This window comes from Labeo rohita, chromosome 9 (genome assembly GCF_022985175.1).
Source record: "Labeo rohita strain BAU-BD-2019 chromosome 9, IGBB_LRoh.1.0, whole genome shotgun sequence".
In the NCBI taxonomy this organism is placed as follows: Eukaryota; Metazoa; Chordata; class Actinopteri; order Cypriniformes; family Cyprinidae; genus Labeo; species Labeo rohita.
Genome location: NC_066877.1, coordinates 23,134,590 through 23,153,619, shown reverse-complemented (window position 1 = coordinate 23,153,619; position 19,030 = coordinate 23,134,590). Strand labels below are relative to the sequence as shown.

The following is a 19,030-nucleotide window of genomic DNA, read 5'->3' as shown; positions in this document are numbered from 1 at the left end:
TCTGCATTCATCCACCTCATATTTTGGGAAATATTGCATTAAATTATTTAGACACCATAGTTTAAAAATAGATTCAGCATTTATTTAAAATATTCAATTATAACACAAGCTATAGATTAAAAAAATATATATGTTGTCATATCAGTAAAAGCATAGTGGTTATTCACAATCACAGCCAAGCAGCTCAATCCTCATAGTGCTGGACTTCTGCCATTGTTTTGGAATAATTCGGATGAATCTGGAAAATATTGGTGGGTAGATGTAGTTCTTTACTTGGCCATTGTTATCTGTGTTGCCTTGAAAAGTCTGTGAAAATAAATAAAAAAAAAACAGTTTTTTATTCTAAAGACAAAAAACACATTATGTTCCCCCATAGGAACTTCTAATCCCAAAAAGTAAGACCGTTTACCTTTTGTTCATAATCCTCATCATCTGTGTACTTTGTCCATCTCTTGCCATCTTCACTGTACTCCAGACAATATGCTGTTACAAACATCTCATTACGTAAAGCTTTGGCCCCCTGTGTTATAATCCCAGTTATCTTCTTTACATCCTTGAGTTCCACCTGGATCCATGGCTGAATGTCATTGTTCTGTAAATTGCAGAGAGTTTATTGAAGCCTGAAGTGTAGCAAAAAATACCTTTAAAGGTTTAATTTATGAAGTGTATCTTAGCTACCTTGGCTTGCCATGCATTGACGGTCCCTTGTTTATTTAATCGTGCATACCAAGGATGCCACTGGCCAGAGTACCAACTGGAGGCCACAGAACTGGCAGTGATTTGATCATCTTTAATCAGCCCACTTTCCATTCCCAATGGCACAGAGCAACCTGCCAGCACAATAGGAGGTTAAATATAATGGAGCTGAACTTTTTTGGGTCTCATAAGGCAATATGAAAAAAGATTTTTGTCCATACCGTCAAGCTCACAACCATAGTACTCTAAACGGACAGTTGGGAAGTTGTAAGAATGTAAAGGATGCAGCCTCACGTATCGACCAATCAGAGGTGGGAAAAATATGTTCTCCTTTGTGTCATAAGCTTCACTGTTTCCGTCAAAAGTCTGTCGGGCATTGAAAAACAGTTTTTTTGTGATCTTATGGGCTGTTCGCATAGAACGTGGGCTGTTTAAATTAGACATGTATTTTGAAATATACATGCAGTTTATAATCACACAAAAACAGTCGCTTGCCTTTCTGACAGTGTCACTGTCTCCCTTGTAGAAGGTCCACTTCTTTTTGTCAGTGCTGTAGGAAATGGTGTAGTTCAGCACAAAATTATGTTTTAAGAATTGCTTGGCTCCCTGTGTGGCAACTTTACTAATCACTACCGGCCTTTGGAAGTCCACCTGGAATGCAGGATACAGCCTCTTCAAGTAACTAGTCATTAGCATTTCTTTATTTATGAGCTACTTGTCTGCACACCATTATGTGTGGTTACCTGAAGGTACTGTCCTGTCTTTGTTGTACTCCATGCATTGTATTTCCCAGTATTGTGGAGTCTGGCCAAATAAGGATGCCATTGTCCTTAAAAACAGAGTTAAATGTGTTAATAATGTGACAAAACTATACTACATAAAAAGTTATTCTTTCAGATACTACCTCTAGAGTCAGATGCTGTTATGTGTCCATTTTTCACAGTTCCAGAGACGAGACCAAGAGCATGATCACAGACTGCAAAACAGACCAGGTAAGATTTTAACTAAGACCTGACAGAATCAGTTGCTTTCTTGTAATAAGATCAGGATGATAAATGAATGTATGTAATACCGTTGTCTAACACAAGGAATAACGTCTGCATTCCCCTCTGCTGTGAGAGTCCAACTTCAGACTCCAGCTGCCAGAGACCAGGCTTTGAAGGCAACATTTCCAGTGTGGCAAATCCACCTAAATGATAGGATTTGAGTGTGAATGGCCTTTTTAGATCATCAAGGTAAGTATGTATCTTCTAAAACCACTACACACCAGGTAAAAGTGGGTAAACACCCTGACGGTGGTCCTTTAATTCCTTGTTTATGAACGTTTGACCATGGAAATGGACACTGTGGAGGTCTTTAGGAGAGCCCATGTTGATCAGATGCCACTTCGCTAGCTGATTTGTGTACATCCGTAGTCCCTTGAGACTGTAGATAATACCGTTGATAGCTGACAAAACAAATTTTAAAATTATGACATTGCAACGTTATTAAAAATACAGTTGAGGTCAAAAGTTTGCATACATCTTGCAGAATCTGCTAAATGTTATTTTACCAAAATAATAGGGATCATACAAATGTGCGTTGTTATTTATTTAGTAATGACCTGAATAAGATATTTCACATAAAATATGTTTACATATAGTCCACAAGAGAAAATAATAGTTGAATTTATAAAAATGGCCCTGTTCAAAAGTTTGCACACGCTTGATTCTTAATACTGTTTTTACCTAAATGATCCACAGCTGTGTTTTTTTTTTTTTTTTTGTTTAGTGAAAGCTGTCCCTTGAACAGTTAAACTACCTGCTGTTCTTCAGAAAAAATGTTCCGGTCCCACAAACTCTTTTTCATCACTTTTGTGTATTTGAACTTGATTTTGAGATCCATGTTTTCACACTGAGGGACTTTGAATGGGGTCATGTTATAAATTTAACCGTCTTTTATGTGAAATATCTCATTCAAGTCAGTACTAAATCAAAAATAACATGCATTTTGCATGATCCCTATTATTTTGGTAAAATAAGTAACATTTTGCAGATTCTGCAAAGTGTATACAAACTTTTGACCTCAACTGTACATGACAAGTAAGTTTTTAATGCTCTCAATACTTGCTCTAATTTATTTAGTTTCAATCCAGTGATAAGATCTGTAATATAAATACTCCATTATAATTAAAATAGGCTGAAAATAAAGAGCTTTCATACCATCAAATTTTAAATTGTTTTGAAAATTTGGATCCATGACTGCTCTTCTGTTTTTCTTTTCAATCCTCTGCCGATTCTCCTCGTAGTACCAGCTCTTATTCTCATCAAACGTCATAAAAAGCAGGACAAACTCTCTTCTGTCCATAGGCTTTTTATCCAGTATACCCTTCCTGCACACCAGAAGCGGCCCAATCAGCCCAGAGTTTATATCTCTCTCCTATGCAAGAAAGCAATTCAATTGCAAGTGAAAATGAGTTATTTGCTGCTCGTTTGTATTCAAATTAAATTACATGGACAGCCCTCTTGGAGCGATCTTGGAATATGTGGAATATGAAGAAACATTCATGCTTACAGGATTCACTGCAGAGTAGTAGGTCCACGTTCGACAGTCAGATTCATTATTTTGAGGTGCAGATTTGGAATTTACAGTCCACATGTAGATAAAAGTGCTGTTGGGTTGTACGGCATCGTCCTGTTTGTACCAATACGGTGACTGATCATCATAACTCAGGCCTTCCATTTGTTTTAAGTACTTTACTCCATTTGCATGCAAAGAGTATGGACGGCTAGCGAGGTTCCTGAAAAATACCTAGAACAAAAATAGGAATGTAATTGTTCATGTTGTTTGCTTCTAACTTCTAAGTTTTATTTGTGCACAAGTATGTTCACATATTCAGTGGTGTACCATAATAGTCTGATCAACTTCAGCTTTAATGACTGGACCCAGAATTCCCAGGTGTTCATCTATTTCCCCGCGGATGTCTCGGATACTGAAGGTGTTGTCCAGGTACTTTCTGAACACTGCTTTTTTGAAAGCTGTGGGCCTCTCGCTATGGGAAGATTTATCAATCCTCCTTTGCAAACATAAAACAGTGAATTTACACATGAGTTACACTCTTTTAGATTCATGCTTTTCAGAAATGCAAATGTTGAATTATTTGAAATCCATGAAGCCCACAATACCTCTGCCCGTAACCAGCATAATCCCATTCTTCCTCCTCAACTGAGATGAAATAAGTTCTGGTATCCTTGTCTCCAGCCATTTTTAAGAAATGCTGGGATGTTACATCAAGCACTGGGCTTTGAACATCTGCTGCTTTGCTATAAGGGTCTTTGTACTCTACATATTCATATTCTTCTTGGTGATTAATAATGCTATCAAAATCTGCATCCTGCTCATGTTTTGGAACATATAACTCATAATCGTTGAAATCATGTCTTGGCACTCCTATGATGATGGATTTCTCCATCAGCTCATCCTCGCTAGACACAGGCCTGGTTCCTCTTGGGGTTAACCCAGAAGGTGCAAAACCTCTTGGAGAAAAACCCCTCGGAGAAAACTCTGAACGTTGCTGTGGCTTATACTCTTTTCTTTTCTTTGTTTTCATGCCAAATCCCTTTTTTGGCTTTACCCTCTGATGAACTATTTTTTTTTTCTTTGGCTTATTTAAATTGGCTGCAAACTTGCCTGAGATGTATTTGTTCATGTGCTCTGGGTTTTCCCTGTGAACCAGTTCATGTTTGCCTTCATAACCCCAGTGCTCTTCTTTTGGATCGAGATGAGATGTGAGTATGGCCTCGCTGTGATTGTTTTTCAGATAGATGACTACTTCCTCTTCGCTTTCGCTTTCTGAGACGTTCTTTGTGGACGAAACATTGAAAGGGACAAGAGAAAAGGATGCATTCTCCATACTTTCTGAAGAAAAGACCTCTGATGTGGTGTTACTGTACGGTTTCATTGTAACATTAGTGGATGATGTTCTGTTCTCTGTCATTTCAGATTCCAGGCCGAGACTGAAATCAGACAATGTTGCATTTAAAGATTCAGACTCATTGCTTTGCAACGTGCTTTTTTCCGAAGGCGAAGATGAACTGAGATTAAAAACGCTCTCGGTTTCAGAATTTATCTGCGAAAACATCTCACTGGTGTAATTCACCTTTGTGCCGTTGACTTCTTCAATCCTTGTTGTGTTTTCAGTTAATTCACCAATCTTCTCTGGTGTGTCCATTGGTGAGACATTATATTCTACTACAGTTTTATAATCTGTTGAAATTTCCAAAGGATTACCACCATCCAGAAGCACGAAATCCTCCTCAGTTTGTGTCTCTGAGCTGTTGGAGAGAAAATCAGGACTAGGCACTTGGTATACAAAGATGTGACCCGAACTATCACGGTCGCCATCCGCTAATTCAGTGCTGTTTTTAGCATTTGCCTCTTCTTGAATAATTGTTTGGTTTACTGAGGTTTGGTTTGATAGCGGGAAGTTTGATTCAGAAGAATTTAGAAATGGACTGTCATCTTCCATGGTGATGTTTCTGTCACCAACTGTAGCATCAGATGAAGTGATACTGGTATTAGTGGAGAAAATGTGTGTTTCATTCGTTGTGTCAGTGATGTTGGTTTCAATTGCTGGAGAATGAGTATTCACAGAAACACTCTCTGTCTCTAATGATGAACTGATGTTTTCAACATGAGTAGTATTAACAGAAACACTGTCTGTCTCTAATGATGAACTGATGTTTTCTACATGAGAAGTATTCATAAAGACGCTGTCTGTCTCTAATGACAAACTGGCATGTTCTGCTGGGTTGGTATTTATTTCAATATCAAGAGTGACATTTGTGGAAACACTTTCCGTTTCATTCATTGGGTTTGTTGGTACACTGCGGACTTTTCTTTCTACAACTGGAAAATGTGAGATAATACTGTCCGTTTCATTGTTTAGCATGACCTCTGGTTTGGAATCAGAAATGCTTGCCTCTTCTGTGCTTTCATTCGAGATTTTATTTGAAGATTGTCTATTGTCCAAACCAGCCTCTTCAGTTGAATTAATCTGATTGAAAGATTTGAGTGTAGCATTGTGTGATTTGAACTCGTCGCTTGGGGCTGGACTTTTTGTCTCAACAGCCGGGAATATACCATCATCAAAATCTAGTATCGAAAGGTCAATTTGCTCAACATCGTCTGAAAAGTGTTTGAGCGACCTCAAGTTTAAGAAGTCTGCATAGTTTTCAGTGTCCTCGTCAATCACGGCAGGGGTTAGTATTTTAGGTTCCTCTTTTTTAATGTCATTGATGGACGCAGGTTTCCATACAGTGAATTTTTCTGGTTCATAATCATATTCCATTACGTAATCTCTGAAGCATTCAAGGTCCTTGAATTTCACCCTCATTCCTTTAGTGGAATCGTGAGAGTTCAGTGATGCTAAAAGCCAAATGCCTATAAAGTGAAGAATAATAGTTAATAGTTTTTTAAAATGTATTTCTTTGTATGGTCAGTAACAATACCTTAAAATTACATCAAATCTGTTATAAATAATTTGGATACTCACCTATATTAAGCATGTTCATAGTGATAGTTTCACCAGTCATGGGAAACAGATTGAGCATATCCTCTTCTCTGTTTTTGAGCTCAAATGTATGGCCATAAAAAGTGGCAGTCTGGATGTAATCTTGTTCGCCAACATTTGATACGTGCCAGGTCACAATTTCACCATTACAAAATCCCAATGCATGGCCACTTTCATATACATAGCCGTTGATTGCTGTAAGAGTTGATGCAATTAATATACATGTGGCAAATTTGAATAAACAACACTGATGAAATAAATATATCAGAAAATCACTCACTGTGCATTACGTTTGATTTGTAAAACTCTGGATCGTCTCTTTTAACTCTTCTGGGGTCACTGCAGTATGTGTTAATGTTCTCATCATGGTACCAGCTTTTGTTTTCATCAAACACGGTAAACATGGCATGCTGTTCTTTGTCTGCTTTCAGCTGAAAAAGACAGTTGCTTTCAGTTTGCAAACCCAAGAAAGCTGCTTTGCTATTTTCTAAGGCAGCATGTTCACCATCATATTCTCCTGACTACCAGCTATGGAGTTTTGTCCTCTGTAGAGGACATTCGTTTTTAGCGATTTCCCTGAGAGCTTACACGTCAGTTTTAAGTCTGGGTGTCTTGTACAGAGCACATTCAGGGATTTTCAGAGATACCAAAAGTTTGGAAGTTTCTCCATGACCAGTCCCTCTCCTTGCGCTGACATTAATGTAGTGATCAAATTTAACACCCTTGTGGAAGTATGATAATATTTTGTAAAGATAATTTAAATCTGACTAATTTTCAAATTGTTTGTCATAAAACCACATCTCAGGAAAATGTTATGGGGTTTCACATCAAAACATGACTTTCTGTTATGAAACAGGACATCAATTTCACACATGTCCACTGTAGAGGACACCAGGACTTACATCATGTTTATTTTAGAGATGCACGATATTGGATTTTTGCCGATATCCGATATGCCGATATTTTTTCATCTCATTTTGGCCGATACCGATACCGATACCGATATATATCATTTTATTTGGAAAGTTAGTTTTTAACAATAACTTATTCGTTAGGATTAAATAAATAGTAATGAGTGGTTTACATTCAATCCCTTCTTTTTCATCAGTAGACTAGCATTATTTATGATCTGAATTTTGTAAATTAAGTTCACTTTTGCTATGTTATAAGCCGAACTTCGGATGCTTTCACTTTCGAATTCGCAATCTGAATACAACATTTCAAAACGAAAACAGAAAAGTAGAACTAAACTGGGTGACTGTGAGGGTGCTTTGCGGGACATGAACAGGACATAATTCATTGCTACAATTTCTTAATTCGTGCCTATGATTTATTAATTTATTAATTTGTAAAATGAGGGAACGAATTAATATGTAGTATTAATGAATTGTTAATTTATTCCCACGAAATATTTTATTTCCCACCCGCAATTTATCACAGTAAGAGATACGAAAACATGGATTAAAAGTGAATGACAAGAAAATAAACCTAAGAAATTAAAGGGTGAGACGGTGAGGATTTGGGAAAATAAAAATATTAAGTTATGTGGCAATTCGTGACCAACTGGCAAAACAGTACACTTTTTTTGCACAAGAATACCAACATGTTTACCTTCTCTGGTTTAACAAGCGGTCTTTTACCCTACTCGAAAACCAAATCCTCCGTCCGCCATCGTTTCCAGAATAGTCGCGTCCTTTTTGCCGTCACCACCTGGCTCGTGCTGACACTACAAATACAAACCAGGCTCTACACCCGAAGCGCTCACAACGAAAACTACTCTTTGCGTGATCAGTGAAATCCTGAATATGCCACGGCTTTGTAACTCTGTAACCCGCGCTGTATGGAGCAGTGCGACCACATCAAATTTTAACTTGCACATTTAAAAAAAAAAAAAAAAAAGTGACAGTTTTGATCATTCTAGAGCCCTGCAATACAAAGGCATTCAACATGGAAAGAAAGTAATAGAAATGTAGTCACTAAGTCATGTTTAATTATAATTTCTAATTATTTTATACGGTGCACTGCGCTCTGACAGGGCTGCGGGACACGAACATAATTATTTCCTACAACTTGTTAATTCGTTCCTACGTTTTATTAATTTATTAATTTGTAAAATAAGGGAACGAATTAAAAAGTCGTATTAACGAATTCTTAATTTATTGCCACGAAATCTTTTATTTCCCACACGCAGTTTACCCGCATAAATGATCCGACAACATGGATTAAAAGTAAATGACAAGAAAACAAACCTGCGAAATTAAAGGGTGAGACGGTGATGATTTGTGAAAAGAAACTATAAATATTATTAAGTTTGTGGCAATTCGTGACCAACCGGGAAAACAGGACACACAGCCGCTTATGGCTTTAAATGTATTGGCTCGAACTGCATGAATCCAAAAGTATGGTCGCTACTAACATTTGCCTGCTAACCAATTATTTAACTTATAAAGAATGCTTTGTACCTCACTTGTGTCATATTCACGAAAAATGTTTCATATGAGCAACAGTGTGTTTTGCCGTTGCGCCGCCGAAGAAAGAGAATTCACTGACCGCGCGCCGTAATTACTTTTTATTTTAAATGCAGATCATGTCATGTGCAAACACAGCCATTGGGTTTCAAAATACAACAAAGACCACCATAAAACCATTTAAAATGTGCATTTAGCGATCTAGTGACTGGATATGAAACAGGCAACAGTAAATTATCCCAAATGGAACAACGGCGCGCTTTCTCCTATAGCCGCTGCTGCCACTGCACGTGCTATTGCTATGCATCATTCTGTATGTGTATTCTCAGTTTAAATGCAGCAATACAAAACAGTGAATCTACTCCTCATTCAGTCAAAACTTTGCTTCAAGAATGAGCCACACTGCTGACGTGATCTAATCCCTAGCACACCCTTAGCACATGTGAGTTAACATATTCATCTTATCGGCAAAACATATCGGCATAATTTTTCATATCGGGCCGATGCCGATATTTACATTTGAAGTCATTATCGGCCGATTCCGATATCAGTCCGATAATATCGTGCATCCCTAGTTTATTTCATATTTTGGGAGACACAGCAAGTGAATAGGGAAAGAAATTATATTTCAGTATTTCTATAAAACATTATATATTATTATGAAAATCTTGCCAACTATTACTCCCTTTACTACACTTATTTTTTCATTATATGTTGCTGGAAAAACACATTAATATGCAAATTAGATACAGTTTATAGATACATTGTTTATAATGGGAAAACCCTTTCATGGCCATTTTACACACATTTTGCATAAAGAAAACTGGTATATCAAATCATTCTGTTATATGTTTCATAACATAGTTAAGAATCATCTTCATATAAAGTTTGGTATAAAAATTTTGATTTTATTTGTGATTAAAACAAAAATCCCACTGTTTTTGCCTTTTTATATCTATTCATGTCTTTTATTTAAAAAAAAAAAAAAAAAAAAAAAAACAGGACTTTTTAGGTCCTGGTGTCCTTTACAGAGGACGTAGCATAAAGTATGAATAAAATATCGATTTTCAAAATTTTTCAGTTTTTTTCTTATGCTCTAAACAATGTAATGATATGAAAAAAAAAAAAAAAAAATCACAAAACTTTTTTTCCCCTGGTAGTCAGGAGGATATAGTAAAACTTCATAACTGAGTTATTCAAAACACTAAAACACTCTACAAAGGCAGCAACTCCATTAAAGTGTTACTCACATTTTGATGCTGACTTGTCACTAAGCTAACTTTGTGAAACTTTAAGCACATAAAATACATGCCACTTAAATATTGGTTGGAATATAATTACTAGATGTATTTTTAATTCAGTAATGCAAAACAAAATAAAGTAGTCAACATTTGAAATGGATCAAAAAGTTGTCCTAAAACCAAAACAATACATGTTCTTGTCTTAGGAAAACTTTTGAACTTTTTTAAACCACTTCAAATGTTGACTACTCTAGATCAATTTAGCTATATTTGTCAATTCTGCTGTGTTTTGCTCAGTATTACCTTGGGAAGGACACATTCAATGCTGCCCTATATTTTGTGCAAAAAAAGAATGCATATAAGGCACATTTACTTTGCTTCCTACTGTCTGGAACAGCCTTCCAATATAAGGTGTTCTGATGCCTTATATAGCCCTATTGTATAGAAATTATTCATTTGTTTCATTATAGTCATTTTAATAATTTGATTCTCATTCAGTGGCCTAATATTGTAAATGGAAAGCAGTTACCTGGGCATTCTTTTTGTTGAGGGACTGGCTCTTACAGATGAGAAGAGGACCCACAAGACCAGAAGCAATGTCTCGAGGAGTGTCCACTGCACTGTGATACATCCTGGTCAGACATCTGGGGTCACTGTCCGTTGGTACATCTTCCTCAGAAACACTCCATGTATATGTGTAAGTCTCTCCTGGTTGAATCCCATGTGTCTGATTCCCTTTTAAATGAACAACAATTTTATTTAAATACATTTTCTTGTATCAGTCACAGTATTTTGTGATTTTACAGGTGTCTTCGTCACTGACAAAAAAACGTATGGCTGCATGATATTGGACAAAAACTGAAAAAACTGTACAAATTTCTCTCTCTTAGAAGCATTTCATTACTTATTACTAATTACTTTCTAAATCCTATATTAAATTAATAAATAATACAAGGACAGACATAAGGTGACCACCTGGCAATAGATCTGTTGCAGGACATAGATGTGATTTTGCAGGACAATGCAGGACAGGTGTGAGACAGATACATTTACTACTGTTATGCTATGTAAATACTGATTTTCATCTGTTGTCATATGCACTGATTTATGATTTATTGTTTAAAACACAGTGTAGGATGTACTGAATATTCTTACATTTTATGCAAAACAGAAATACGACCAAATAGAATATCAGATCTCTGTCATATAGCCCTCCAAAAAATGCTTTTTTGCATACTTGTGTTTGACACATTAAAACCTAGACCCTAGACAGACATGAAACGGTTCTTTTAATTCTTTCAAATGATTAACCACATATATTCTTCTGGTCACACTTTAGATTAGGGTCCAATTCTCATTATTAACTAACTATTAAGTATGAACTAATTATACTTTTGCCTTAGTATACTCCTAATTACTGCTTATTAATACATTGTAAAGTAGTTGTTGACAGTTAAGTTTAAGAATTGGGTAGGATCAGAATAAAGTCATTAATATGTGCTTTTTAAGAAATAATACACAGCCAATATCCCAGTAAATATTCATGCTAATAACCAACTAGTTAATAATGAAAATTGTACACTAAAGTGTTACCAATATTAAGAGTATTAATAAGAGTAATCCCTTACTTTACTTTTTCAAGGGAAAAGTAATTAAATGACAGTAACTAATTACTTAGTAACTAGTTACACTCAACACTGCTATTTTAATACATCAATTTTAAACCAGATGACTTGAATAGCTATAGTAATAATTGAATGCCTCTGGATAGAAAAATAAAGATATTTATTAAAAAAAATGTTTCAGCATTTCACCATGATCATAGACCACATTCTCACTGGTCTGATGATTTTTTTAAATTTTTATTATTAAATAAAAAATAAGACAAAATATTAATATTGTAAATACTGCACTATACAATAAAAATATATATATACTAGTACAATTAAATTATATTACTAATATTTGCATCTTAATTTTCTTAAGTTTTAACCGTTAAACCATCTAGCTTTTATTTTGGTGGTTTGCGATTAAATCACAAAGTGTGTTTTCAGTATCAGAGCAGCTTGGTTTACAGTGAACAGAAAAAAAAGATGTTCTGAGATGATGAAACGTGAAGCGTGCAACACGTATATATTGGAGCCTTTGTAATTTGATAATCACACTAAGCCATATTATGATTTCAGTTTTATTCCTATACATTCTGCATCCCTATTAGAGATGTCAACGTGTATCTTGTCATAATGTTGTCTGCTGATTTAAATAAATATGTATATGTGAATTGTATGCATGTATAGTGTAGAACTGATGAATAGAAATTCATAAATATCAAACAAACCTCCCGCAGGATAACTGGCTCCTTCTGCTGCTTTATCAATGGTCAGTCCATGAGGATAGATACTGTACGGACGTGATGCTTTGTTTTTAAAGACAATCTATAGAAACAACATCACAATCATCATTTAAGCAAATAAAACAGTAATGATTAGTGCTGTGCATATGTGAGAACCTTTATACCTTTATGACATCTCTGATTTGAGCTCTTATCACTGGCCCGAGAATACCAAGCTCTTTCTTTCTTTGCTTGTCTTCCGCTCTCTCTTTAAACGTGCCATCTTTATACAGGGTAAATACTGCTTTTTTGTATTTTTTACCTATTCGCTGAGGCCCCTGCTTTAAATATTTTGATCGGAAATCCCTGAAAAATGAGTTAAAACATCAGAGCAGAGCTCACACAAAGGCATACCCTATTGATGAATCGTGATGCACATACCCATCCATGTTTTCCAGCATATTTGGAGCATAATCCCAGATGACCTCTTCTGCTGCTATGTAGTAAGTCCACTCTTGGCTTTCTTGCTTCTGCTGGATGGTAAGCCGTCTTTTTGGTGCTGTGTACTTATCACACGTCTTGATATTTAGGTACCCATGCAAACCAGCTGCAAATATGACATCAGCATATGGCACTGCAATCACTTGTATAAAGTACAAACTGTCTGCATTAATAGTGATTCTACAAAGCTATGAAATAGAGACAGTACAGGTTGATGTTTGAAATGAATACTTCATGAAAGTTTGTTGTTTCTCTGGCAGGTCTTACCTTCCAAGTGCCTGCTAATATGAGAGGAAATAAGCCAACGGCCGGGGTGGACACCAGTCATACTGGCACTTGTGGCAGTTCCACTAATGATCCCAACAGAGGAGGTCTTGTGCCCATCATGCAGTAAGACTTGCCCGTTGAAGTGTACAGAGAAGAGCTCTGGCTCAGAGCTCATTCCCAGCAGGTGCCAGCTGACTTTGGAGTGGGCACAGATGTCCAGATCTGGAGGACGACACGGAGGAGTTTTACACGTAAGTAGATATTCAGAAATGGTATGTTAAGTGTGAAAAATATCAAACCAACCTGGTACAGAGCCATTTGTATAGCCATTTATAGTGTATTTCACATTGTGTGCCCGTTCAGGGCCCCCGGTGCTGTACCAGCTCTTGTTCTCATCAAACACTCCAAACAACAGCACAGCCTCCTGATGGAAATGAATCTGATTTCCAGAGCTGTCTAGGGTGTCTGTGGGACATGGACACATTAATCGTCTAAACAAACAGAACTGTTTATAGTTGCGTAATTTTTGGGAAATTCAAACTGTATAGGGTAACCTGGTGAAAGAAGGCCTCCGTGAGAACAGTGTGCACAAATTAGGACATTATTGTTGAAATCCGAGAGCTTTCTGACCCTGCATAAACAGCAACATGACTGACTCATTCAAGGCCCAAAGGAGCCGTAAGAGCCGGTGTTCTGACGTAGAACCTGGATACGCTGCGCCTTGTTTGCAAGCAGAGGAAGACGCACACTGTACATAAAACAGTCTTCGTAAACATGTCTGAAGATTTTGACAAAGAGGATGACTTGCAGTTTTTTGCCAGCCTTACTTATTTAAACCGAACATATAGACATCAGAACGCCGGCTCCTCTGCATGCATTATGGTAGGGGAGCGCCGGGCGCAAACTAATGTGGGGTTAGTTGTAACACACTTGGTTTAAATACTTTTTCACACATGCTAGCATAACGAAATTTAGGGTATTATTTACTAGTTTTCATATAACAATATATGAAGAGTTCAGATGCAAAAGCCTCTAAATCCATCTGACGTATTTCTTTAAAATTAGCATTTCTTTCTGGCTACTTTGTATAGGTTTCTGGTAAGTACTGGTACTTCTGATTGGGCTGAGGCTGAAATTTAGTAAGTTTGAAGTAAAAGTATTCGATGGACGTATACTATGTGTCAGGAGCATTCGCTCAGTTTCATTATCTCATTTTTGACCGAGATGGCTTTTAGCTTTTGCATCTGAACCCTTCATATAGAGAAAAAAGTGTGCCAAATAAAAAAATTATTGAAAGATATCACTGAGCAATAGCCAAAAATGCGTTGTATGGGTCGAAATTATCGATTTAACTTTTATGCCAAAAATCATTAGGATATTAAGTAAAGATCATATTCCATTAAGATATTTGGTAAATTTCATACTGTAAACATATAAAAAAAAATTTTCTCAAAACGATTTTCTCCAATTCTTTTTTTTTTTTTTTTTTTTTTTTTTCAAATTCCAGATTTTCAAATAGTTGTATTTCAACCAGATATTGTCCTGTCCTAACAAACAATACATCAATGGAGCTTATTTATTACAAGCTTATTTATTCAGCTTTCAGGTAATGTATAAATCTCAATTTCAAAAAATTGACCCTTATGACTGGTTTTTTGGTCCTTGGTCACATTTTTCATCTCATTTTTTAGTATTCATTTAACATGAGACAAATTTGCTATTATTTTAATCTCCAGTCAGTTTAGATATTTTTTTTAATGCTTCGCTGACTAACCAGACACTAACCAGTTTTAAATTTCAGTTGTGCAGATGGGGAACGTTGTATCACTGCGTTACAATGTGCCCGCTAATTATTAAACTATATTATTCTATGACATTGTAACATTGTAATGTAATGTAATTTACGCCATTTATCTTTATTAGTTTTAATGAGAAACCACAAGAAACGGGTGACTAAAGACTGACAGTCGATGTTTAATGTTCAGAAATTATTATTTCAAGAAATGTAAAGCATTTTGGCTCGTTTATGTGTGTTGTGTTCTATGAGAGCTGCATGTGGAGGACAGCAAGTCTATCTCTGAATGTCTGAATGTGTTTCATCTGTTTGCCCACATTGTTTTGAACTATACTGTATAGCTGTGTGTTGCGATCAGGGCCGTCCCCAGCATGGTTGCAATGTGTTCAATGTCAAACTCCAAGATTAGATTACTTTTAATTCTTTAAAAAACACCATTATTTTATTTGAAAAAGTAATTAAATATTTTTTTTTATTGACAAAATATTTTAGTTTTAGTATATTTTTTCATTAGATCAGTCTCATTTTAAGCTGTCATATGGTCATGTTACAACATGCCCCTCAGATGTTACAATGTACCCCACCTACTGCATGTTGTCACATTTTGCTTACATTCTTTTGAGGTAAATAACGAAAAACTTATACACTGTAATTATGAAACAATGCGACATACTTGTACTAGGCAAGTGTGAAATTAATGTGGATAAAAAATGATACTCTGAACCCCACGTGGACACAAACTAAGAAATTTAAAATATGTTAGGTTGTGCTCCGCGCTCCCCTACTCTCGTGAACGTCACAAAAGAGAAGAAATTGTTGAATAAAGTTATTATTTTTGTTTTCTTTGCGCACAAAAATTATTATTGTAGCTTCATAAAATTACAGTTGAACCACTGATGTCACATGGACTATTTTAACAGTGTCCTACTACCTTTCTGGGCCTAGAACTTGTCAGTTGTCTATGCATGGTCAGAAAGCTCTCGGATTTCATTAAAAATATCTTAATTTGTGTTCCAAAGAGCAGCATGAGGGTGAGTAATTAAACGAGAAGTTCACTTCCAGAGCAAAAATATACAGATAATTTACTCACCCCCTTGTCATCCAAGATGTTTATGTCTTTCTTTCTTCAGTTGTTAAGAAATTATGTTTCTTGAGGAAAACATTTCAGGATTTCTCTCCATATAATGGACTTCAATGGTGCCCCTGAGTTTGAACTTCCAAAATGCAGTTTAAATGTAGCTTCAAAGGGCTCTAAACAATCCCTGTTGAGGAAGAAGGGTCTTATCTAGCGAAATGATCAGTTATTTTCTAAAAATAATTACAATTTATATACTTTTTAACCTCAAATAGCTCTGTGTGTATTTTGGATTAAGACAGTTAGGGTATGTGGAAAAACTCCAATCTCATTTTCTTCTCCAACTTCAATATTGTCCTATATCGATGTTTTACCTTTTTTAGTGTAAAGGGCAATTGATCTTTGCACGTTCACTTTGTAAACACTGGGTCAGTACTTCTGCAGCAATGTAGGACGATTTTGAAATTGAAGAAGAAAAGTTTTTCGACATACCCTAACTGTCTTGAATACACGAGTTCACGCAGAGCTAGACAAGATGAGCATTTGAGGTTAAAAAGAATATCAATTGTATATATATTTTTTTGAAAATAACTGATCATTTCGCTAGATAAGACCCTTCCTCCTCGAATTTAGAGCCCTTTGAAGCTGCATTTAAACTGCATTTTGGAAGTTCAAACTCTTGGGCACCATAGAAGTCCACTATATGGAGAGAAATCCTGAAATGTTTTTCTCATCATGTTTTTAAACATCATATTAAACATCACATTTTTGCTTCACATACCTTTCTTGCAGATCAGCATTGTGCCTATTAAGCCTGTATTGTAGTCCTTGACTATGTCAAAGTGAGAAAGGTATGTGTAGGTGATGCATGGGGGGTCCGCAGCCATAGGGGTCACCTCAGGCGTCACGTCCCATTGGTATGTGTGCTCTTGACCGGGCAAAATGACATCATCCTCTTTCTCATAGAGTGACGTGTTGTCAAAGTATAAAGATCCTAATGGGAACATTAGCAGTGTGAGAAGGATGCAGCTTCAGATGATGTTAATTACAGTAAAACAACCGTCTATTTATTTTGGGGGGCAAAAAAAGGGTTTGCTAATAGAAAAAAAATGGGTATGTTCTGTAAATATTTGTCAGAGACTCACTGCTTTGGACTTAGGTACAGGCTGTGGTTCATTTGTGTCTTGGTTAATATTTCCAAAGAAATCAAACACAGATGATTGTGTTACTCAAAGTGTTTACTCGGCTAAATGACGGGAACTAAAATAATCCATAATGTCCTCTAAACAACATTCCTCTTGAAAAGTATCTGTCTGTTATTCCATAGCACAGTGTCTACTTGTTACTAGTGTGCTGTATGTTACAACACTGTTGCGTCACTCATACTGTTACCACAATCACATCATAACACGCACCCTCTGACTGCTTCCCGTAAGCGATGCCGTGTGGGTGGATGCTGCAGGGATGATCTGCCATGTTCTTAAACGTGACAATGATTGTGTCACCCTCTTGTCCTCGCAATGTCGGCCCAAGTAACCCTAGAACATTCATGATTTAATTTGACAATCATGATTTAAAATTGTATGTATTAGTAATGTAAATGACTCATGCATAAGCATGCATGATGATGCATTCTGTAATGGCTGGGTTTTAATGTTGAAACAAAGACATCATCTTTGATATTTAAAATACCTGAGGATAAAGGATGTGGTTTAGCCTGTGTAAATCCTTCATTGTACTCCCTGTATACTACTTTTTTATATGATGGTCCAGTCCTGGAATACAACAACAACAATTAGTAAATACATCTCTTGCTTCATTTTTTTTTAAAAATATATGTTTATATAATTTTTATTAATTATTTGGTTTTAGTTTTAATCATTTTAGTACATTAAGTTACTAACTAAATTAATTAAATGAAAATGAGAGATGTGTTTTGGCAACTAGCCAAAATAAAATAAGATTTAAGGTTTTAAATATTTCATATTTCATTTCAGTTACCTTTTTAATTTAAGAAACGAAAATTGTGTGTGTGTTTTTTTAAGTTTTAGTTTTAATGTACTATAGTAATCATGGTGAAATATAAACTATAAATAATAATTAAAAAAATTATTGACAGTTGGTCTTAGATATACAGTACTTTGAATTGTTTTCAACTAAATTCAGTACTTAAACAGTACTTTCTGGGTGCTGGTTTAACATTTTGTTTTTTTGGGGTTATTTATATTTCATATTAAAACTTGCTTGTCCATGTTTTCGTCACAAAATTTATTAAACATATTTCAAATATTTCTTGTCAGTTAATAAACTGTTTTAGTACAGAAATGTAATTTTTTGATACATTTTTACAGTAAGTGAGTGTGTAACTTTGTGTGATATACAAGGACCAGACAAAAGGCAAACAATCAAACTTCTTAGAAAACACAAGAATCAATATAAACCCTAATAAATAATTATCTTTTTCATACCTTTGCTGTCCGGCAGATGTGTAATCCCAGTTAATATTAACAGCTGCAATGTAATAGCGTCTCTCCACAGCTGTAGTATAATTACACAGGAATGCCAGAAGGGCCAAACCGTATGGGGCCACTGGCCAGGAGTGGAGTTTCATGTCTGACAATGAAACTCCAGGTAGAAACGGTCTGTTCTGGAGTGCAGGGAATACTGAGCTTTCAGAGAAATGGCAGTGAACTTTATCTCCCCCCACCTCCCTGCTGCACATGTTGAAACACTGTGTTCGAGGGCAGTGCACTATCATTATCAAAAAAAACGGAACCTTTTTGCTGTTGTTTAGTCATTAGTACTCTAAAGTGTTTTGAACAAGTAAAACCTTTTCATTGTTGTGACCAAATGCTTTGTTTACAAGAATGAAACACAAGTTACCAATTGAACATGATTGCCAGTTCAATCCTTTCCACTGAAAAAAAAAAAGTTAAGTGCATCATCTTATAATTTGTCCTTGCAGGCATAAATTACACATATGCACAAATATCTAATTGTCATAATGCAGCCAACTAACTACAATCTGCACAAAAAAAAAGAGGTTCTGTCTCACCAACATCAGTATAGACTTTTTCTATTACTGTCAATGTGGGAAAAAAAAA

The 19,030-nt window shown here is 35.8% G+C and overlaps 1 protein-coding gene across 1 annotated transcript; it reads right to left on the bottom strand.

Moving 5' to 3' along the window:
• Nucleotides 1–60: 60 nt before the first annotated feature.
• Nucleotides 61–18,604, bottom strand: f5 (coagulation factor V). Its single transcript, XM_051120098.1, has 25 exons — nt 18,395–18,604; nt 17,619–17,701; nt 17,342–17,464; nt 16,708–16,920; nt 13,360–13,521; nt 13,057–13,278; nt 12,730–12,895; nt 12,474–12,654; nt 12,295–12,391; nt 10,486–10,691; nt 6,528–6,678; nt 6,230–6,442; nt 3,861–6,117; nt 3,583–3,751; nt 3,250–3,486; nt 2,898–3,114; nt 1,964–2,143; nt 1,769–1,885; nt 1,601–1,672; nt 1,440–1,525; nt 1,192–1,347; nt 918–1,062; nt 679–830; nt 410–592; nt 61–306 (listed from the first exon to the last, which is right to left on the bottom strand). Exons 1-25 carry the CDS (start codon nt 18,535–18,537, stop codon nt 160–162), a joined length of 6,078 nt encoding a protein of 2,025 aa, XP_050976055.1. The 5' UTR covers nt 18,538–18,604; the 3' UTR covers nt 61–159.
• Nucleotides 18,605–19,030: the final 426 nt, after the last annotated feature.